Below are 23,956 nucleotides of genomic sequence, written 5' to 3'. Positions count from 1 at the left end.
ATAAAATTCTCCAGCACGTAGAATTTATTAATTTAGCTCTTCAAAAGAAAGATATGACTGTTTATCAAGCTGTTAAATTAATTGCTTGTTTAAAAAACACAATTTAAGAAATCAGAAATTGCACTATTAAAGATATATAAGGAACAGAAGCACATTAACTAGCCAATAAATTATAAATTTTACCTGAGTTACCAACAAAAAGAAGATGAGTTAAAAGATTAGATCCCGATGAGTCAGATCTAATTTGGCCTCAGATCAAGCTTACATAATGGAGATAAACCAAGTATTTGATGCCTTGATAACTCACTTAAATGGGAGACATAGTGCGTTAAATGAAATCGCTGATGATTTTTCATTTTTAACAGAATCAGTTATCCAAGAAATAGATGTTTCTGAATTGAAAAAACATGCTATTAATTTGGCAATGATATATTAAAACGATTTTTATAGTAACAAATTCTGTATCAAACATATCACACCCTCAATTTCAAAAAACCTATCATCAGCCTCACCTCTTAATATACTACAATTATTATATGACTACTCACTTGTAGAGTCATATGCAAATTTATCTATTGCTCTTAGGATATTCCTCACTTTGCCAGTAACTATGGCTATCAATGAACAAAGCTTCAGTACGTTAAAGGTTATTAAAAATGACTTACATTCTAGTATTGGGCAGCAGAGGTTATCAGGACTGTCAATTCTCTCCATTGAACATGAAATATCCCAAACAATAGATTTCAGTTATATAATTGATGAATTTGCCACTCTAAAGGCACCTACAGTAACTTTATAATAAATATAATTATTTTGTCATTTATTATATGTTCCTTTATTTATATTATTGTCTATTAAGGATCATTGATTGTTATTTTTAATTATCTATGTAAAATATGTTCCTAATATTATTTAAAATATATTTTTGTTATTTTAATATACTAATTAATCATTTTTGTTGATTTTTCTTGAAGTAAAGATAAATAAAAATTAGTAAACTAGAGACATTTTTTTAATTTGGAGGAGAGAGGTGCATAATTAAACCACTGCATTGAACCATTCCTTTAGAAGTTTAACACAACACCCATACCTGTGGCTCCCTGATTCCTAACATTTCTGGCAGGAAATTAAAGGGAAGAATATTTTCTTTGTGGTTGCTGCTGTGAATTGACAATAATGAACGGCCTTAGCATTAACTGATATGAACACATCTCCCCATTCTCTTGTTTTCCACTTCACTCCTTCAGTTTCAGTTCCCAACTCCAACAAAAATTTTCTAAGGTGGCCCATCCCATGCTATGTATGCACTTATAGAACAAATTTTGTTTAACTAAATGAATTTTGTTTTAAGGTATAATGGCCTTTCACTTAAGGGAAACTTCACCTTCACCATGCTTAACTTCAGCAATATCAAAATGAGCCCAAAATTACTAAGCGCTAAAAACGGTTGAAATGAAAAGGATGAAAAATGCACACTAGTCTAAGATGAGAAATGTGTTTCTTTTTCCCTTCTGCTCACCAGCTGTTCCACTGGCCCAGTGCTGCTCTCACACAGTGACCTCTCTTCAGTACAGAGGGGGTTACCGTCACCTTATTGGGCACAACTTCCTGCCCCCTTCATAGGAAGTACAAGGATGGATCAGGAAGTATAAAAGTTATGCTTTTCAGTTCATTTGGGGCTAGACCAGGGAAGGAGCCAGATGTCGTTTCAGGCAGCTGAACCACCAGAAGAGCCCAGCAGCAGGCAGAAAAGGCAACCACTCCGGAGCGAGGAGACAGACAATAGTGAGAGTGAAAGAAAGGCAATGAGACTGGGAGCTAGGTCCCAGGAGCAATGGAGCATCCTCCTTAGGAGACAATGGGAAGTATCCCAGAAAAAAAACTTTGGTTCCATTGTGCTGCCAGGAGGCAATTCAGTGATCCCATATTTCCCTGCTGACTCTGTGATGGGACCACCCATTACTTCAAATACCCTGGGCCAGGACCCAGTGGAGCAGGATGGGCCCTGATCCCCCTCCTCTGCAGTTCCCATCCTGGAGGCTGAAATCACCATAGACCTTACTTGTTACTCCAGCTCGGAGGCCTGGGACATAGACCGTTTAATCATCAAGTCCTCTTTTGAAGAGCAGAGCCATAGCCAGTTTAATTGTTCAATCCTCGACCAGGAAGCCACAGCTATAAACTGCCTGTTCATTTCTTGAACCTTCACCCAGGAGGTTTGACTGTCATTTGCACAGTTGCACAACCACCACACAGGCTGCCCAATAGTTTCATCCAGTGAATATAACCAATCCCCTCCCACCACCACCACAGGAGCACCCTTGCTCTGAGATGCGGTAGGCTTACATTCTCCCACTGCAGGATCGAGCTTTCAGTCCATGAAGGCAGAATGATCTAATAATTGTAGCAATTAATTAACATTTTGGAGGACAATGACATGAAATCCTAGATGAACCACTCTCTTGTGGAAGAGTCCTTTCCAATATGTGTTAGTCTGAATAACACAGGCAGGAAGTTAAGTTCACAATGTGTCTTCAATAGAAGTGAAGGGGTATAGCAGGCACACATACAATATTTGGGAAGGCATACCAGGCTAGCTTTAATCTAGCTTGTATGGCTAATAATTGTACTGAAGACATGCTGGCACAGGCTAATGTAAAATGCTGCCAGGGATTCTAGGTACGTACTTGGGTTGCTAGCCCATGTCACCATTGTTACCTGTGCTAGCTAGATTAAATCTAGAACAGGTATGCTTCTGTGTGCTACAGTCACTCTTTCACTGGCCATGTAGACATAGCTATGGGGCTCAATGCTCCAAAATGCTAAGCACCCTCAGCTGCCTTTGAAGTCAATCAGAGTTGAAGGTGCTTAATAATTCATACGATCAGGACCCGAGCGAAGAAACTGGATCCAACTGTGATGCTTCCTATTGTATCAGCTGGCTGAGCCATACAATAAGGCAAGAAGCAAAATCTGATTGTGGGGGAAAGGGAACAGATGTGGCTTCTGGGATGTGGCCTGATCTTTATTGGATAAATAAATGAACGAGTGTTTGATCCTGTAACTGGCTGCACACCATGCCCCATTGGATTCAGCCTTTTGGCTTCGTTCCTTTGGGTGTGTCTAGACTACCTAGTTTTGTCGACAAAAGTGGACTTTTGTCGACAAAACAATACCAGCGTCTACACTACCGCGGAGTTCTGTCGACATAACGTCGACAGAACTCCGCGGTTTTGTCGACGCTGGTATACCTCATTTTACGAGGCAAAACACCTTCTGTCGACAGAGTTCTGTCGACAGAAGGTGTTATTGCCTGTAACGTTGCGTCCAGACTACGGAATTCTGTCGACAAAGCAGCTTGCTTTGTCGACAGAACTCCATGTGTCTGGACGCAAATTGTCGACGGAAGTTTTGTCGACAGTATCTGTCGATAAAACTTCCGTCGACAAAACGCGGTAGTCTAGACGTACCCTTAAAGAATCAGCAACACTCCAAGCTGATGCAACACCCATGCTCTCTATTTTGTGTCTATATCCAACTATCTGTTTCCTACTATTTATGGCTCTTTACATGACTTGGCCACACACAGGCCTGACCAACAATCAACTGGTAACCTTCTTCCTCCCTCTAAACCTAACCTTCCCTTCTTGGTCTCTGTCCCTCTTCTCCTACTTCCTCCCAGTCTTTTAGCTCCTTCTAAAGAGGCTGGCAAGTGAAGACACTTCCTAGGCAAGCACTGGATATTTACACAGCCCCTTTCCTAGTAGTGCCCTGCCACAGACCCAAAACATCACTTCCACATAGATTTCTGTGTTTACTATAAATTTTTTTTAAAAACCTATTATTTAAAATATTCATCCTCCATAAACACAGTAAAAAAACATCAAAGCATGCAGGAGAAAAAACAACATGCCAGATACTCAGTTTGTGTCCGTTGGCAGAGCTCCATGGATTTCAATGGACTATACTGATTTACGCTAGCTGCCATATGCATCTAGACAGAAATTCTGTTTCAAAAGAGAAAATGTACTCTAGTCCCTGTCTCCTCATACTCCCCCAGAGATTTAATAAAGAGGCCCTCAGACTGAATGAGGGAGAAGAAAGGAAATATAATACATCCCGGGCCTGACTCCAATCTTTATTTGCACACTAGCTTTAATCAAATTACTCCTGATCTATCAATGTAAGTTAGATCAAAATTGCATAGAATGCATGTATCCCATACCACAGATCTTATATAATCTATGTACAGCCCCCATCTATATATAGATGTGAGCGCTTCCCCATCTTTAAAGTATGTATCTCTAGATTGCTTCTGTTAGGGCAGCGCTGGGTTCTTATCATAGAATCATAGAATCCTAGAGCTGGAAGAGACCTCAGGAGGTCATTGAGTCCAGCCCCCTACCCGAAGCAGGAGGCACACCCAGATGAGGAAATGGGGTGCATAAAGACTAGAAGTATATCTACACTTGAGATGGAAGTGTGAGGCACAGGGAAGCATACCCACACTAGTTCTGATCAAGGTAGCACGCTAAAAATAGGCAGTAGATGCCACCACAGCAAGGGCTAGCCAGCCTTCATATATGCCTAGCATCTTGAATGGGTACATACTCAGATTGGCTAGCCCCTTGTGCTGCCATGGCAGGTTCCCTTCTTATTTAGTATGCTAGGTCTCATTGAGCTGGGAATCACAATTCCAGATTGAAGTGTATACACACCCTCATTTACTTGCCCATGGTTGCACAGGAAGTCTGTGACAAAGCAGGGGGCTAAACATGGGTTCCTAAATCTGAGAGTAACATCTTAATGCCTGTTTATCTACTTGTTGTGCCCAGAACTAAGATCTTAGCTAAGAAATGTTTCTCTCCATAATTTCCTCACATATGTTTTGTTACTGGAATCTTCACTTCTGACTGGAAAGCGAAGACATTTAGATTTATTTATGATGCTGTAACATTTCACTCCCAGAATACAAGGATAAATTATTTTCCATCACTGCACTTAACAGAGTTTTCAAAAAAGCAGCTTTGGCAGTGATTGCCTGAATCCTCCTCCTTTCCAATTCTAATGTCTAGCTCTCCAAATCATTAATCCAATGAAACCAAAATAATCCATCTTCCAGTCCAATTTTTCAAAGCAAGATTCAATTTTTGTGTTTACAGACAAAAGGGACAAAATTTTCACTGACTTTTTAAAATATGCCTGTGTTATTATATTCTCTGAGCTGAAGACTTATAGGCAAAGGCATCTTCTCGACTGCTAGGTTCAGTACTCTCTCCATTGTAATTTCCTATTGCGTGCTATGAGCTAAACTGTGTCCAACCTTGTGCAGACATTCAAGGGTGAGGAAAAGGTTCAAGAGATGCCCCACGCCTTTGTGCCCCTGTGCAGCAGCAGGACAAAATCTGTGCTCAGAACATACAAGATCCTCATGAAGACAATACCCACAAGTGACACTAGCCAGGCAGAGCTACCATGAGTAGAGATAGTTCACCCAGTGTTCCCTTTAAGATGAGTGCTTAGGTAGTCACCCAGGACAGACTCAAATGCCACCCCGCTGATTAGCAAAGCACCCACAGCTGGCAGCATGTCTTTCTACTAGTGTGCCTAGGTGCACAGAATTAAAATTTATTCCACATATGGATGAAAAAAATTAGAGGGACATTGGTATGCACTGCATACTTTCTAAGGACGGGCAACTTCTGAGCTGCGGACAGCACTATACCTCTCTGAGGGGACCTCTGTAGCATGCCAGTACAGCTAGTGGCTGAGGAGTCACATCAGGCTATAAGCCTAGTTCCCTTGCTCCTTAATATGGACATGTTTTAAATGTTATTGTATGTAGGGTTCATTCCCACACAGGAAAGAAATATGGGGTAGGAAAGCTATTACAAAACTTCAAATCTATCTGACCCTTCCCTTCACTTTCCAGAGTACAGACCTGACCATAAAGCAGGTACTGTTGGGCATCCAGCATGCCCAATGAAGTCAATGGGAGTTGCAGGTATTTAGCTCCTGTTTAGCTCATTCACTTAAGGCTTCCAGCCTCTGGAAACAGCCAATGAGTCTGCTGATTGACAGTCAGCTTCTCTGCCCATTGGCTTTGGATTAAACATTTCTGGCACCATGCTCAGGAGCGGTGCACAAAGAACACGGCACAGCTTCTCCACATGCAGAAGCAGCCATGCAGAAGCAAGCGCTGTGTGACAGGGCGCCTGCCCTGCACTGGCCCTTTAACACCAGGACTCCGGCCCGGAGCCGGGGCTAGCAGAAAGGAGGCCAGCAGGAGCTAGTTAGGACTAGAGAGAGCCCAGCTGGCAGAGATCCAGGACTGCACGAGTGGCTGGTAGAAGCCAGCTGAACCCATTAGGGCGAGTATGAGCACAGCTGGCACGTATATATAGAGAAGCCCAGGTTGCTCAAAGGGGGGCTGACTGCAGAGTGAGCAGGATCTCCTTGGAGGGAGACAGCTGAAGGAGAAGGACTGGAGCAGGGAGCTCTTACCCAGTGGTTGCCAGGGACTCCAGGAGGGGCTGGGAGGAAGGCGGAGGTGAGTTGGTGCCACCTGGAGACTGCTGGCTGAGGGGACGCTGGCCTGGAGATCGCAGCCAGCTGAACAAGTCCAGGTAGGAAGTGGCCCAGGGCAGGAGTGGGAGCCGCCCCTCCTGGCCCGAGAACCTCGGTGTGTTTTGGCTGGATGGCCCTGCCGAGGGAGTGACCCGTTACCTGCTCGCTTGCAGGGCCCTGGGCTGGGACCTGGTGGAGTAGGGTGGGCCTGGGTCCCCCTACCTGGGGTGTGCCCCGCTACAACAGTTAGAAATGGCTTTGTGGACTTGGCCTTGCTTAAAGGGCCAGTTATATACTGCTGTGGGCCTATGATGAGCAACCCATACAGACTGTATTCTGCCCTGAGAGGGGCTATATGAAGACAGTCAGGGGGCACTGAGGCACACTGGGGTGTGAACCCCCTGACACGCTGGAATAGCTCAGGGGAACCAACCCTCATCAAGCCACTGCTGAAGCTAGTGGGTAGCATATTAGCCTGCACAGTGCTTTGAATTCAGAGCCCAAAGCAAATGACTTCACTATTCACCTGCCACTGCCTTTTTTATCACTGATCTAAAAATAGCCCACAAGTAAAAGAAGTCACTCATATGTTATGACTAGAATATGTCCTGTTCCTTTGTCCTCTCCTAGTACTGTTGAGGATGAAACTCTGCTACCCTCCTATCCCAAATCAGCCCTGGGCTTGGGGGGAAGTGAGGCAACAGTCTCCATTGTGAACTGAGCACCCAAGCAGCACCAGATTGGTCCATCCAGACAACTTATCCCCCATCTACCTTCTGCATGGATTCTTGCTCCTTTCTCTGAACCATCTAGTGCCAGCCACTGTCAGAGACAGGGCACTGAACTCGGTGAAGCAAAGTTCAGATCCCATATGGCAATTCCCATGTTCCCGTGTAGGGTACACACTCTCCATGCACCTTCCATACACACTCCTAGTACTCTCTGGGTATGTCTACACTGCAGCACTATTTTGAATTAATTTAATTCCAAATAGTTAATTCGAATTAAGCTAATTCGAAATAACACATCTATACACAAACTATTTCGAAATAGCGTTTTGCTGAACCGAAGTTAAGGCTGACTGGAACCAGTGCCAGCAGGGCATCAGGTTGGGACTTAGTGTGGGGGACTGCTGCCTGAGGCTAACTGAGCTCCGTGCTTAAAGGGACCATACCCCCACCCTGAACAGACAGTTCTCAGGGTTCCCCACTTCCTTGTCTACCTCAATGAGGGACAGCAAAGCAGTCCTATCTTGGAGTACCCTGAGTGCCCACACTCAGGACACCACAGCACTCGGCCACATGGAGCCAGAGTTGCCCCTGGGCACGCTGGTGCATCTCATAGGGTAGTTTCCATCACACCGGCTGCACTTGCTGCAGGCTGCCATCTGGGGGTCCATTGGGGGGCTGTCAGGATCCAGGAGGTCCTGAGGGAGAGTGTCCACCCCTCAGAGCCTCCCCACTCCTCCCCATTAGGGGCTTGTGCCCCATCCCTTCCTCACGTCTTTCCACTTACCTGTCCCTAGCCCCCCTTTCTGATGTCAAATAAAAGACACGTATGTTCAAAAATAGAAACTGGGTTTATTGAAAAAACTGGGGGAGGGGCTGGACCTCTGGGGAGACTGGAAAAAGGAGGTGGGAGTGAGGAAGAGAGAGTTTGGGAGAGGGGAGGGGGAAACCTGGGAGGAGGGAGCTGGAAGGGGGAAGCAAGGGGAAGAAAGGGGAGGGGAAGCTCAGGGATGGGGGTCTCACCAGACCAACCTGACTTTCATGCAAACCTGCTCCTGGGTTCACATGTGGCCTTTGGTGGCCAGACTGGCAGTTATCCTACTATAGATGGCCGTGTTCCTCCGGCTAGGGCTGAGATCATGGAAGTTGGGGGCATCCCCCCCAAACCTGAATAAGGTCCATGATCTCCATCCTGGACCAGGCAGGCGCCTGCCTTCTCCAGCCCCTGTCAGGTTCCTGGGAGCTGGCAGACTGCTCCCGGGGAGCAGTGGAGGGCTGGCTGACAGTGGCTTGCTGGCTCATGTTTTGGGGCCACTGGGTCAGGGGCCCCGGTGGCCACTTCTGGCTCTGGGCTGGCAGGCTTAGAGCTGGCACAGGCACTGTGGCCAGGGTCTAGCCCTTTAATGTCTCCGGGGCTGGGGGAGAGGAGAGTAAGTTTTCCTGGTTGTGCTGAGTGGCCTCCAGGGCTCCCTGGGAAGGGCTGGAGGCCCCCTATTTTGAATTAAGTGTCTACACAGCACCTAATTGAAAATAGGTATTTCGAATTTGGTGTTTCTCCTTGTAGAACGAGGTTTACCAAATTCGAAATAAGTTTCAAAATAGCAGTTTGGCTGTGTAGACACTATTAAAGTTAATTTGAAATAATGGCTGTTATTTCAAATTAACTTTGTAGTGTAGACATTCCCTCTGGGAGCAGCATAAAACCACAATACTCCCAAAATAAGCACAATCTGTCCCTTAATGACCCCAGGACTACCAGCACATTCCACACTACAAAACAGCAAAAGTGTAATTAGACTGGACATTAACAAATGTATTGTAGTGAACAAACCTATACTGGCAAGAAAACAGACCTGATGGTCCAGTCAGTCTTCTGTCTCTATGCTCTATTATTCTTATTAAATTTAAACATATATGGATCTTGCTTTTATATTATTAATGCTCCCCTTTGTTATGCAATGGGTCAAGATAACTTGGGAAATATGTCCTACTTCTGGGAATGTTCTGATTTTTCATTGTTTGAGCTCACAACCTGAAGATTGTATTAATTCTGAGGAGGGATAGAGTGCATTTAATTTAATTGGGTGTAATCCTCACCTGTATAACTGAAGTATGGAGAGGAAGGTGGTTCTCAGCAAACATTCCATCCTCCCAATCCTGGAATGGCTGGAAACCAAAACAGCCCCCTTTATAAACTAGAGAAGTATCTTGGCTGTAGAGGCACAGTTCCTGCTGAGGATAAGAGGGAATGGAATGCACTCTGCTACCCACCCTATTTAAATTCTACATTACCTGAGCATTCCCCTGTGTCAAGGGAACTCTCAGGTGCCCCTCCACGACAGATTTTTGGGTTTTTTCATTCTCAGTAGCATAAAGCAGCTGGGAATTTTCTGACAGAATGCGGATCTATCAAAAACCAAAACTATTTTCAGGGTAGGGTCAATTTCCACAACTCTCCCAATTCAAAAGCTATTTTAACCAAAGTTTCAAAATGCTCAAAATACTTGATCCCTGCTGAAATTTTTTTTGGTTCACAAACATTTGCAGGATTCTGAGTTTTGGTCCTGATTTGGGATGGGGAAAAATAGTCAAAATTTCAAACTCTCATAGGATAGGAACACTGCCAGCCAGCTTTGATGGGCACACGGGCTAAGGATCTGGCCTCTAACTCAGATGTTTTATCATCATAGTTGGCATTGCAACTTTCTGCTCTCCTGTGATGCAAGATTTTGGGCCATGGAGCATGCTGCTCAGTCAAGTTGAAAGACATGTCACACACTGATTTTCCAATGGTGACATGTCACAACCCATCTAGTACGATGCCTCAGTCAAAATCCATCACTTCCACAACCCCCATTTTTTGAGGAAGAACAGCTCTTACACAAAGGGGGGGTTTTGCACAAAAAGGAGCAGTCTACACAGCACTTTTTTGTGTAAAAACCTCTTGCACAAAAGGGATCTGAGGAAATGCAAATGAGAGCACAACATATGCAAATAAGCACTCCATTTGCATTTCCTCTTGTGGAAGAGGCTCGTAGTGTAGACATAGCCTAGGAGCCTGTACAGCAATTAGCACAAGAAGAGCGCAATTTCAGCTGGAGCCTGCTGAGATGATCTAAGGGGTCCCTTTGGCCTTACACTCTGAAAGATATGTATCATGCATACACCCTCTCCTCCTGAAACTTCATTTCTTTACACTTGTTTTCCATTACTAAACTCAACTCTAGAACTGACATTTCCTTCCTTCATGCCTATCCACATTAAAACAATAGACCAAGCAATCCATGCAATGTTGGGGACACTTTGCATAAATGCTCTTCCAAAAGCAATTTTCCTTTCCCCTTTATTTTCTATCTTTCTGCCTCCCATTATTCCTATAAGGTACTATTCTAAACCCATCACTCATGCAAGACGTCTCACTGATATACATGGAATTGTTCATGTGAATATGGATTTACAGCAACAGTCCAATTATTTAGACACTGATTCCACAGCCCTTTTCACACTGAAATGAATGGAGTTGTTCCTTAGATAAAAGCTCTGTAGAATTGGCTTTTTGACTGTACACTCATCAGGCATGGACCTTGGGCCAAATTTTGCAAGCCAGTGGTGAGTGAAGCTTCCATTGTCTTCATGTGGAACACTATGCACAGAGGGCTTTTGGTGTCTGCCCCCATCTTTATTTTTCAGTAAAGCACCATATGTACACAGGGTGCTGTATAAATAAATATAAAAGACCCTGAAGATGAAGTTCTTTGTAGTAATGTTGGCAAATAGCTCTCTAATGAGTGTCTTGTATAGAAACACAGGTCTTGATACACTGCCTGTTGAAGTCAAAGACAGGATTTTTATTCATTTCACCGTGCATTGAATCAAGCCCATAGGACAATATCGGAAAGGGGGACTTATACTCAGCATCACGATATATAACTTTAGCTGCCCTGCTGCCCAGTGGCTCCCCGTATATGGCATGGGGAGAGTAAGGCACCTAAAAATGGGATTCAGAGAAACCAGTACACTGAACAGGGGAGCAAAGCTAAACAGAAGTGAAATGTTGAGGAAAGGGGTGTGGCCTAGTCCTTGACCTTCATATAAAGTTAGGGGCCTAGATCTAGGCTCGAGGAAGATGTCTATCTCCATTTGGGGTTCATGGACAAGTCAGTCCTTTCTCACAGAAAAACTCAGGAACTTATACCTATAGTACAGAGGTCAGAGCTGGTACTTGGACCTAGGCTTCCTACTCAAAGTGATTGGCCTACCCCCCTGAGCTATAGCATATTCTAATGTAGGGCTGTCTCAAATTCTCCTGCTGAAATCATTACACTGTATATAAAATAATCAAATATTTATTGGACCTGGGTTTCCCAGATTGGTGCCCTAACCATGATGAGTATAAAATCATCCCACACTCTCTTCTTAGCCCAGTGAATACTGAATAATTTATAAAAAGTGGAACAACTGTTTTGTGCAGGGTCCAATGCAGTAAGCATGCTGTTAAGTGGTCTCTAAAATGACTTCTAAATCTAAAATGCCACTGATAAGATAGATGGGGTAGATTGAGGACTTCATCAGGACTTGGGTGCTGAGCAGCTCAGCAGCATCAGAATTGAGACAGCTTTGTGTACACCCACAGGCAGAAGTTTAGGCACCATGTTGATTTTCTCAGACAACTTTGGTATGTAAAGAATTTAAGTTTCTACAGGATTGGACAGCCTCTGAGCAGGCTCTACATTGTTGTGTTAAATTCCGAAAGTGTTATGTTGGTATCTACATCCCTTTGTGGATCTAGCCCATATTGCATATAAAACACTAACACTGTAAATGTCTAGAAACTGATAAAAATATGGGCCTAGCCCTGTAAACCCCCACTGGCATGAACAGTCTTCTTTTATGTAGTCTCATTTATTTCAGTGGGGTTATTCACATGAGCAAGGGTTTCTGGGACTGGGTCTAAATTTGTTTTGCTTTAACTCAGTACTGTTTAAGAAAAGTGCTTGGCACATCTGTATCCCTCATTATCTTAGATTATCTTTCTGCTCTCCTGTGATGCAAGATTTTGGGCCATGGAGCATGCTGCTCAGTCAAGTTGAAAGACATGTCACACACTGATTTTCCAATGGTGACATGTCACAACCCATCTAGTACGATGCCTCAGTCAAAATTCATCACTTCCACAACCCCCATTTTTGAGGAAGAACAGCTCTTACACAAAGGGGGGGTTTTGCGCAAAAAGGAGCAGTCTACACACCACATGTGTGGTGGATTTCTGTGATCCAGAGTATTTAATCACAAAATAATAATTCTAAATGTATGTAATTTTCTTATTAAAAGCATGAAATCAACAGGAGTATGATCCAGATAATTTTAGAATAATTTGGCAGTGACATGTTTTGGCCATTAGTTAACTGTTTTAGCTTCTCATCTGTCTCTCACTTTTTGTAAATAGTGCCTGTCACCATAGTACCTTAGTTCTTTAGAAAATTAAGTGTAGCAGCCAGATCATCAGCTGATGTAAATCAGTGTAGATCCATTGACTTCAGATGGAGCAGGTTTACACAAATTGAGTATCCTACTTAACTTCATTATGAAAAGACATAAATGAAGAGCCCCATCTTATATTCCTTCTACTGCCAAAACAGGCACTAGCTTCAGGGTAAGTTTAAAGAGGGCTGCTCAAGGAATGCCGATTGTGACTCCAAATTAGCATTTTATAGCTTTACTGAATAAGGGTCTTTGACTAGTTAACGCATTAAAAAAAGCACCAATATTTTATCTGTTGCATTACTAATTATGCAGGTTTGTCTCTTCTTTAAAAAAAAAAAATCAAGAAGTGTTAACAGCTGAAATTAATAAGCTAATCAATTCCAGACAATATTTTACCAGATGTTATTCATCTAACTTTGCTGGCTTCATGTATAGACAAATACAGTAGAAAAATCTATTTGCAACATGCCAGTCTGTAATTTTGCTCTCATCTCTAAAATTTTTCATTTGCATATGTGATAAGGGAGTAAAAAACCCAGCATTCTGCTTCTCAGTAACCACGATACAATTAATTACCGAATGGATTGCTTTTTAAAGAAAGTCATCCCTGCAAATTCATAATGAAGTGTGACCAGCATTACACAAGACAGCAGAAGATGAGATTTACCCTCTTCTCCTCCCCCCCATATGCATGGATATCAAGTTTCAATGGAAAAGGAAAGTTAACGAGTTCAGCTCCTATGCCTCTCCCCACACGCACACACGTTTAAGAACAATGAAGAGTTATAAAATTAAGCAACGGGGTTTCTCTGCCTCCAGTACTGGCCAGGATTGTGGGACCTGTGGTACAGTACGTGCCATCAGCACTCTGGCAGTTTACAGATGTGCAGCCTGACTTCTTGCTATTTATAGAAGCCTCTGCTACCAAGGTACTCCAGGAGGCTGTAACGCAGGAGCAGGCATGCTCCTTTGATTTATTGCGGAAATTATAGTCTTTTAAGAGAACTCCGCTCCTTTCACATCAGGGCGATGGGAGCATTCCCAGACCTTCACACCACACGCGTTTGCAGAGATGAGAGCCCTTGCCACCCGGACACGGTCAGGATCCACTGTAAGGGAGCCTGCGCGTGCTCGGGGCTAAGACTTTTAACCAGACTGGCAGCTCGCGCGGGCTGTCGCCGCAGCAGAACTATTAAGAGAAGGGGGGGAGCGAGGCTGGAGCGCGGTAGGAGCTGGGTGGGTTAGAACGCAGTGCCATGGTGGAGGCGCGTTTCCCGGTGCAGCAAATCGGGTAACCATATGTTCAGTATTCAGCAAGAGCGCTACGCATGGCCTATTAATAGAAACCGAGAGTTTGGCGCTCGCTCTCCAACAGGCAGGCAGGCGGCGAGGTTGATTCCCTACCCCACCCCCTTCCAGGAAATTAGCCATAATCCCTGTCCCCTGGCGGGAAAAGCCTCAGCCACCAGGTCAAGGAGAGCCTAGCGACTGCCAAGTGCGGCTGACCCCTTTCCCGCTCCGGCTCCGCTGCTTCTCCAGGGGAAGGCAGCTAAGGACGTGGAGCTCATGCGAAAAGCTGCTCTCTGCAGCACCCTGGATAGCTCCCGGGGAGGCTCCGCGAGCAGTCCCCGCTGCGCCGGCCAGCCAGGGGAGTGACGGGCAGCCCGGGCAGCCCAGCAGGGACCTCTCCCGGGTGCTGCAGAGCCCCGCTGCCGAACTCCCGAGCAGTTCTGCCAAGCGCCGGCCGGGATGCGGCAGAGCTCTGCCTCCTCCCCTTCCCCTCCCCCGCAACCCAACCACGCCGAGCCCGCGCTGCTCTCCCGGCCGGGCGCTGCAGAAAGACGGCTCCCTGCGCGCCCCGAGCCAGAGCTCGCAGCAGGGGAGCGCCCCGCGCCGGGCTGGCAGGCATCGCTCGGGCCCGGGACAGACAGGGCGCGAGCCAGCCCCGCGCTTCCTCTCACCGAGCCCCAAAGCGCTCGAGCCGCCTCCCGCCCAAAGCTGCCGCTGGAGGGGAGGGAGCCGAGGCGGAAAGTTCTTGGCACGGAGGGCTCAAGGCGCCGCTGGAGCCGGGCCCATGCAAACCCGCGGCGGCGGCGGCGGGAGCAGGCAGCGCGAGCGGGGAAAGTTTTGCACTTGCTGCTGCTCCGTGGGGTGCGTGTCCGGGCCCGGGGGCCGGCCGGGGCACAGGTCCCCGTGCCTCGCTTCCTTACCTCGGCGTTCTCAGTAGCATTCTCCGCCATTTTCCTCCTTAGGAGCAGGCAGCGGGAGGAGTGTTTTATTCCCATAAGAGCCAGCCAAGGGGTTGGGGCTTGGGGTTGGGTGTTTTTTATTTTTTTTAAGATCTCCAAAAACTGGCGCACACACACACCGAGGCAGCAAATCAATTGGCTTTGTCCTTCCTGCTGCCTCCCCAGGAGCCTTTTCCTTCTCTGTGCATCCAGTTTTCCTTTGGCACTTCCAAGTTCTTCTTCCCTTTCCCCTTTTTCCCCCCCACCTCCACCAGGCTCTTGAGCTGAGTTCAGAAGCAACCCCCGCTTCAGCACACACTCACGGCTGCCGGGCTGCACGTCCTGCTCTCCCAGAGAAAGCGAGGGGGCTAAAAAGGAAAGAAGCGCCAACTAAACTCAACTTGGGCGTGCAGTGACCAGCGGGGCATCTTTGTGTCCTGTGGCTAATCTTCCAGTGGCAGAGGGAGCCAGAGACAAAGCAGCGGGGCCAGCAAACCATAGCCCCTTCCTTTCTTCTTTGGGCTCCTCTCTCGCTCGCTCTAAGTCTTCACTTCAGAAAACTTGCTTGTCAAGGAGGGAGCACACACTGCTCACGCTGGCAAAGCATTTGCTAGCTTCTTTCCGTGGATCTCTTGAAAAGGAAACAGCATGCCCCTCCTGTCCTAGTAGGAGTTGAGCTCATGGACCTTCCTTGGGAGGGACAATGATATCAGCGTCCTCCCTCCCCCCCCACAACTTTCTTTCTTCTTCCCCACGCCCTTTCGGATCAGCCCCACTTTTCTTGCCAAAGCCTCGCTGCTCTTGAGAAGGATTTTGTGGGTCAGCCCATTAACTCCTTCTGCTCCAGCTTCTTCTCTCTCTGGTTTTGAGGGAAGCCGGTTTCTTTGTGCGTGTGCCTCTTCCTCCCGGCTGTTGATTCCTGGCTTACATCTTCCAGCCCGAGCCTGACTCCCAAACAGACTCCAAATGCAAACCGACCGGCCCTGCTTGGTCTGAGCACAGCTGCTCAGCACTGACAAGAAGCGTTTTGCTTTTCAAGCCCTTCCCTATTTCCGGCCTCTTCCATGGGAACTGTCGTTAAGTTCCCCCTTCGCGCACGTTTCTCTGGTTCTCCCTTTCCCACCACTTTTTAGATTCATGTGGTCTCACAGCCGAGCTAGATTTGGCTGGCTCGTTTTGGTGTGTCGGTGTGTGTGTGTGGGGAGGGAGGCATGTTATACAATGTACTCTTGGGTCTTCACTTTTCCAGTGTTGGGCTCATGGTGATCTCGTTTGGGGAGTGGGATGGAAACTAAAGCGAGAGGGTATTATTTCACATAGGATTTAAGTACCTAGCCAACTTCACTACCTTCAGAAATAATTTCTACCCGTGAAGCCAACATACCTCTAAAGATTTAAATTTTTCTTGGGATACCTAATTATAGTAAAGACATTCATATCCCACCCACCCCCCCTTCATCTTTCCTGAATCTGAAAGATTTTTTTTTATTTTTTTTTTTTGGCGCAGTCTCTTTTGTAATCGCCTGTAACAAAAGAGTGAAAGAAGAGTTTATCCTTAGCTGACCTCTGCAAATGCTGGCAACACATCAGATGCAGCGCAAGCAACAGGAGCCCATTGGCCGCAGGGATACTCCTGGGGCCCCTGGGACAGGTGTTAGTGACTTATAGAGCCGATAGCCAGACTGGCCCTGCTGCCTTCTCTCCCCAGGTGGGAATAGTGCTATCCTGGCAAGGCAAAGGAAACGAGTGGAGGGAAGCCTAGGAGAGTAGAACGTGTTTTACATCCTCACTTGCAGAGGTGTAGCTCTCCTGTAAGGCAGATGATAGCCATGTGAAAAATTTCAGGGACATATGTGACCTAAACATACTACATAGGGGGTGGTGATACTATGACTTAAATTACAGAATAATGTATTAACCGCATACCAAGTAACTGCAGGTGGTACCTTTGTGAAAAATTACAGAGGCGTGGGAAAAATCCAATGGTCTTAGATTTTGACTGATCACCAGCCACTGTAGATTATCCTAACAAGACAGGCTTTTTAGTAATTTCAAATAGTTACCATTTTTTTAAAATGATCCTTTCAGGAAAAAATTTCCTTCTCTTCCCAAATGAAGTATTTAAACCTTTCCCCAAATCACACTGACCTGTATGCAAGATGTAGTACCATACCAAAAAAAGGTTGAAGCAACTTAGCAGAGCAAGAAATAGGACATTTTATTTTCTCGGTGGGGGACACAGCAAACTTGAAATTCCTCTATCATCTGTTATCATTGTGACAGATTTGCTTAAATTCTTTTTAGATCATTCTAGAGATTTTTCTAGTTATCCCAGAACTACATGCAGTTGATCTCTGAGTAACCAAAGAGCACAATATACATTTAAATCTCAAACACTTGCCAAATGCTTTTTTCAGTCACATTCAATGTCAGGTGAAGTTTTTATAGGCATGAGTTTGTGTTGACCTGCATAGCTCAATTATTACTTCCCTACTTACAAGTAATATGCCCAGCTAAAAATTATGCTGCTAATCACTTTAGGCCACACTATTAGGTATTCTCTGTTATGCAGAGAATAAGGACCAGATTTGTCCATTTTCAGCATCCACAGTTAGAACAAGCTCCAGTATTTAGGCAGATAAATAAGGGGCAGGTATTCAAAAATGCTCAAAATCCAGTAGCTTCCATTTTGATAGGTATGCCCAGAATTTCAGAAGAGCTGAGCTGCCATTTAGGCAGTTAAATTAATAGACAGATTTTGAAAAGTGCTCAGCAACCCCGGTGAAAATCTTGTCACTTAAGTTATCCAAATGAGAGTTGTTGATTGCTGAGCTCCCGTGAAGGCCTGGCCTCTTACAAGAGCTTCCGACACACCGCTCCCTACTAGTAATACCTTGTAGAGAGGGGGTCTAGGAAAATATTTGAAAACACGTGCTATTTGGGGCAATCTATTTTATTCTAAAGGCAAATTTGTTCTTCAGGAGTATATGTATTAGTCGGGGGGGGGGGGGAATGTCATCCCTTGCAGGGGTGAATTATTTGTATTTGAGGGAAAGGAGGCAGAGCTCCAACTGAGAGGCAGGGAAACCTCTTACATTTTGTTGTTGCAGCACTTTGGTAGCAAAGGTACACTGCCTAATGCCTAGAATTAAATTCTGCCCTCAGATATGTGCATGCAACTCCCAGTGACGTCAGTGCATATCGGAGTGCAAAATTGACAATAAGTGCTGAACTTGTGGCATATTCCTGGCACTTGTGTTTTGTTTCAGGCATCAGGCAAGACACAAACAATAAAAGTACATTAATTTATTTATAATACTCCCAGGAGATGGCCAAAACATTTTGACTTTAAATAAATAATGCATGTGTAGTCCAGAATATATAAAAAGGGATGGGGAGGATACAAGACATTTTTACTATCATTTCTCCAAGATGGTAGGTGCTGTGATTGCTGGTTCTCTGCTATTGGCTGAGAGTCAAAGGTGGGTAAAGCAGTGAGTTGAGACTTGGGTTCTATTCCTAACTCTGCCACTGGCCTGCTGAGTGATCTTGGATAAGTCACGCCCCTCTCTGTGCCTCAGTTTCCCCCCTGTAAAATGTGGTCAATAATATTGACTTCCTTTGTAAAGTATTTTGAGACATACTGATACAAAGGACTCTGTAAGAGCTGTGTGTTATTTATCTGCATGCCCCATGAGGTAAATTCAGGGAAGCTGTAGCCCATATGTTACGATACTTTTAAAAACAAAAGAAAGATTGACTGGCATTTTTAGTTCCCGGGGGAAAGTAATGGCCCTTCAAATCAAAATATTACTCCCAATTGGCTCTGTACCTCCATGGCAGTCACTTTTCAGCCATGTATACAAACACTGGTGCCAACTCTATTAGTGCTCCAGAACTCAAGCACCCACAGAAAAAACAGGGGGTCCTCAGCACCAGTGTTCCCTCTAAGATTTTCCATCCATGAGTGGAGTGAGTTTTGTCTTGTGCACTAATATAGAGGTCATGTGTGCTTGTTCAGATGTGTGCCATCATGTCCCACCGTGGGAGCATCCAGGTAGCCACTATGCAGTCCTGATCCCAGCTCCTGCTCTTCCCCAAGCTGATCCTAATGGGGTGTCTTGGGAAAGCAGATATGGAGGCTTAAGCACACAGGCTGCTGGGTGTCTCGCATGAAATAGCAAGTCTTATTCTGAGGGGGAATTATATAGGGGTAGCACAAATGCAAAGTTTCACTAGAGGGGTAGTGAGTCATGGTCATCCTGCTGCCCATGGATGGAAGCATGTTGGGCAAAGAAGAAAAGAAGGCCCTTCCTCCCCACCTTCTCTAAAGGAGATCTTAAAGGAGCCAGGATACCTCCTATAGACCTTGGTTCTCTCCTTTGAACTCTGGCCATTTTAGTGGTGCCCTAAACGTGATGTGGTTCTCAGATTCGTCAACCATTCCAAGTACAGTGGAATAATTTCCTCCCTTGTTTTACTTGTGATAGTCCTACAAGCACAATTCAGTTTAGCTTTTGCCTGCTTTTAGAGCACATCATATAACTGACTAATACATGAAAAGGACTAATGACTCACTATGTCTTTTACTGCAACCCCTCCCCCAGTTCCATCTCCATGGTAAGCTATGGCTGCTTAGCCACTTTTAGTGCATTCTGTAGTTGTCTTACAGAATTCCATCTTATATTTATCCTTCTTTCATCTTATGTCACTCATTCAAGCTTATTTCCCAGATTCACTGAAGTACCAGGGTTTAGTTGGCAGTGCACTGGACTGGGAGTCAAGAGACTAGGATATAACTCTAGCTCTGCTGCTGAATTGCTGTGTGACCTTGGGCAAACAGCTTCATATCCCTGTGCCTCTTTCCTCACCTCTGCCCCAGCCTTTGCCTGTCTACCATAAGCCTTCAGAGCAGGGGCTGACTCTAATGAAAGGTATGCCTACATGACAGGTGCTACCCTGACTCAGCTATGGAGCTGCAGCTACTGCCCTGTAGTGTAGATGTTGCCAATGGAATTTTAGGTGTAGACAAGACCTAAGTGTACGTACAGGACCTCACACAATGGGACCCTGATCTTGATTAAGGCATGTAGGCACTACTATAATGATATTTTGATCCTCTTCTCTAAAGAGCGTGTGATCCCTTCTAATCATATTATCAGTTCTTATGATTAACGTATTCTCTGCTCTATCCTATATGTAAGGTTAAGATTTTGTCACAGTTATTTTTAGACAAAGCCCCATCTATGTGCAAGGATCTGGGGGAAAGGGCGAGGAGCTCTGCCCATCTATAGGGTTGTGGTTCCCCTCCCATGCCCCCCTTGTGTAAGACAGGTTCTGCAAAGCTTTGGCATTGCTGGGGATGTCTGAACCATACTCCCTAACCCTTTAGTGGGAGGGGGAGTCACTGTTCCTATAAGTTTGAGTCCCATTCCCATCCACATATGCAAGCCAGCACCTGAGGGACCCTGTGGGAGGTCTGGTGGTGCCCATCCCTGTTTGCTTCATGTGAAACAAGTTGAACTTGGGTGGGGGGTCTTACTTTACTTGCAGCATTTGATTCCCTCTCCCTGCTCCCGTGTGAGCCTCTGGATCTGGGAAAACCCCAACTCTCTGGGTGGGAAGATTGGAACAGACCTCTTCAGAGCATACACCAAGAACATACTGCTGAGCCTAGGGTGAGGAACTGAGAATGGCTATGCTTGACATACATCAGCAGATCTCCAACACTGGTGTTGGGACTAAAGGAATTCATGTAAAAACCATTCAAAATGGAGGGAATGAACTTTTGACCTAAGGACTCCATTTTGGTCAAAATCCCCGTCAGCAGCAGAGTACTCTGTGGTACATCTAGACGACACCTCTCTGTCAACAGAGAGGTGTAGTCTAGACACAGCCTGAGCCGGACCGGCTCTCACCAGCCAGAACTGGTTTTTCCCACCCAAGCCGAACATTCCATCACCTCGGAGTTTCGCGCCACAGACCGGATTTAAGGGCCTGTGCAGCTTCGTGTGTGTGTGTGTGTCTTTTCCATCTATGCTCCTGTCAGCACCGGACGACCATAGTGGCCATGATGAGGGAAGGGGGAGAGATACCTCCATAGAAGCTCCTCCTGGGATCTCCCTGCAGTTCCTTCCAGAGAGCTTCAGACTCGCTCGAGGGTAGAAGGCCCCAGGCCTCGGCTGCATGGCACCATCCGCGCCTCCCAGTGTAAACAGGGTTTATGTCTTTGGATTCTTTCCTATCATCTCCTCCTTTCTTCCTGGCCAAAGTGGGTATCTGGGCCTAGGCTGCATGCCTCTTTGATGAAATCCCTGCACTGTTACATAGTTATTGTTATGGGTGGTTAAGGATGCTTACTGTTGTTTGGGTTATAGTTTGAGTTCCCCGTTTTCCCAATTATTGTCATTTTAATCTCTTAGTACATTTGTTAATTTACCTACAGTGTCCTTCTTTATTATTTCCATATCTCACTGGGAGGGTGCACTGAGGGATTACTCCAGCACACCGGTGATAGATACTGGAAAACAGTGCCGGCATCCTCTGAAACAGGGGCTACCCTGATACACAGGGGTCACCATTTGATTTCTATTTCCTTTATTTGCCTTTGTCCCCTGGGGAAAGGAACACCAGTTTCCATGAATGGAGCAGTTCATGCATATCAGAGGGGTTTGTTTAATCTCCACGGGGTGTTGTTTTCTTTCTGCTGAAAATATCTCATTGAGAGAGGCCATTTAACAACTTTCTGGGTGTCTACATTTGAAATCCAGGCTGAGAAGAATCTGAGAATGAACTGTGAACACCTCTGCCAAGACGGCGGTGGTGGTAGCTTTGTTTGTTTGTTTTTAAGAAATATGATCTGAGTACTGCAGACTATTCAGAACACTCTGACACTGTTTTTTAAAAGAAAATACATTACTCATGAATGCTCAGTGGGAAGAGAGGGTGATGGAAATGTAAGTGTAGGTGGTAACAAGGAAGCTGGGATTTAGGTCTGCAGCAAGAGATGTGGGTATTATGGGGAAGAGAATACATGAGAAGGAATGGCAGGGGAGAAAAGAGGTGTTGGGGGACTTGTAAAAGGGGAAGGGAAGAAGAGAGGAGGAGTTGGAAAATAAGTAGGGTAGGACAAGAGGTTGGTGGTTTAGGAATGGGAAGGGTCTGTCGCCCTGAATTCTCCCCTTCTGTGTGTGTTGTGGGATCTGGGAGGCCTTACCACTCTGCAGAGTTTGTACACCTCTCCCTGCTTGCTGTGTGTCCTGACTCTTTTTGGGAGTTCAAGCCTCTCTCCCTGCCCCTTCCCGGAATGTGGGGTTGGAGGAGTGAAGGTAACATAAATGTAAATGAAATCCAGAAAATGAATAGTTAAAATACAGGTCAGCCTTAAGTGGGTTGAGGGGGCTAGCCAGAATGTTTGTGGAAAGAGGCCTAGTTCTGAGGAGGGAGGTGAACAGGATTGGCTTGGGGCATGAATGGGGAAGCCTTGCTGAAGCAGAGGCAGAAGTCTCAGCTGGGGGCAGGTAGTGGGAGCAAAGAGTCCGACTCAGTGTGCAGCTTGAGTGAAAATCAAATTGACATGTGGCCTTCCAGTGATCTGCTGCTATGATATGTGTATCCAGCAGCCAGGGGCAGATGACGGTTTTGCGGGGCCCCGGGCAGCATAATTCCGTGGGGCCCCCCCTTTGCCACGGCGCATGCGCAGCGACGCCACGGCACATGCGCGGGGCTTTCCGAAGTGCGGGGCCCGGGCTGGCCGCCCCGTTCGCCCTGCCGTATATCCGCCCCTGCCAGCAGCACAGGGCAGGAGAAGCAAGGAACAACTTCTTATGTGGTAATGGTTTCTGCCGTGTACCTAATGGCTTAATGGCATGGGAAGGGACAGGGGATCTAGATGTGTTAGCAAAGGGGTTACATGTTGCAGTTAATGGCCAGGTGAGAGTGGAGGGCAAAGAGAGCAGTCTTTTCTCACACACAAAGTTACTATTACAAGCATGTAATAAAACGGGCGAGGATTTGGGCCATAAGCCATGGATGAGATTCCTTCCCCGACCATCTATACATTGCAAACATTTCAAAACATGACCATTATCCTAATTCCACCATAACAAAATGTACGGGAAGAGGGAAGAACACTCAGGAATCAGAAAGCAGAATCATAGCAGAAAGACCACTGGACTGGGATTATTCCTAGTTCTGTGTAGGAGAAAGAAAGAGCCGAAGCATGGGCCTGGTGCCTGAACCAAATAAGCAAGAGTTATACTATGAGTAACAGACAGGCCTTGTCAAAAACTGCTGTTTGCCTGCAAATCAGTGTCTCTGCACTAGATCTTCTAGCACTGTTAAAAGCACATTAAATATGTAAATACATTCCCCCAGGACAATGCAAGGACACCTCAACTTAGTACGTGATAAAATAGTTTGAAACAACAACAGGAGTGAAAGCATAACAGTGGGTGGTGAATAGGAATGCTTTGGAGGAAAGTACAAAGGGAGGTCTAAACGTGTCACTAATGCGTAAGATTATATGTAGGTGTAAATCATGGATTGTTTATCTCTGTCTATAAATGTTGGATAGTGATAGGTATAAATGTTGGGGTATCTTGACTTAACTCTTTCTGGCCTAGGGGGCAATAGTGAAATCCCTACTATTGACTGAGCTGTGTCCATTGTTACAGGTACAATTGCATAGGGGCTCAGAAGCTATCTGGCTACCAACAACTATTAACTATTCAGTTTCAGGGGGGTAACTATGTTAGTCTGTAATAAAAAAAACTTTTACAACAAATAGTCCTGCAGAACCTTAACCATCTACATTTTTTGTTAGTTTCTAATTGGATTACCCGCTTCATTCCACATACTAATGACATAAAAAGCCAAATACCAGGTACTTAAGGGTACTTAGAACACTTTCTATCAGCTTCATTTAGTATGGAAACTCTTAATTGACTA

At 45.6% G+C, this 23,956-nt stretch overlaps 1 protein-coding gene across 1 annotated transcript in view; it reads right to left on the bottom strand.

Annotated features, from left to right (window-relative positions):
* The window catches only part of PRMT8 (protein arginine methyltransferase 8), a 121,083-nt gene extending 105,020 nt beyond the window's left edge, over positions 1-16,063 (bottom strand). The window contains exon 1 of the mRNA XM_006123033.4: positions 14,990-16,063. Within this exon, the coding sequence (XP_006123095.1) occupies positions 14,990-15,064 (75 nt within the window). The 5' untranslated portion in view covers positions 15,065-16,063. The remainder of the gene's footprint in view (positions 1-14,989) is intronic.
* Between the last annotated feature and the right edge of the window lie 7,893 nt (positions 16,064-23,956).

The sequence above is a fragment of the Pelodiscus sinensis genome, chromosome 1, assembly GCF_049634645.1.
Source record: "Pelodiscus sinensis isolate JC-2024 chromosome 1, ASM4963464v1, whole genome shotgun sequence".
Taxonomy (NCBI): domain Eukaryota; kingdom Metazoa; phylum Chordata; order Testudines; family Trionychidae; genus Pelodiscus; species Pelodiscus sinensis.
This window is presented reverse-complemented; position numbering and strand designations above follow the sequence as displayed.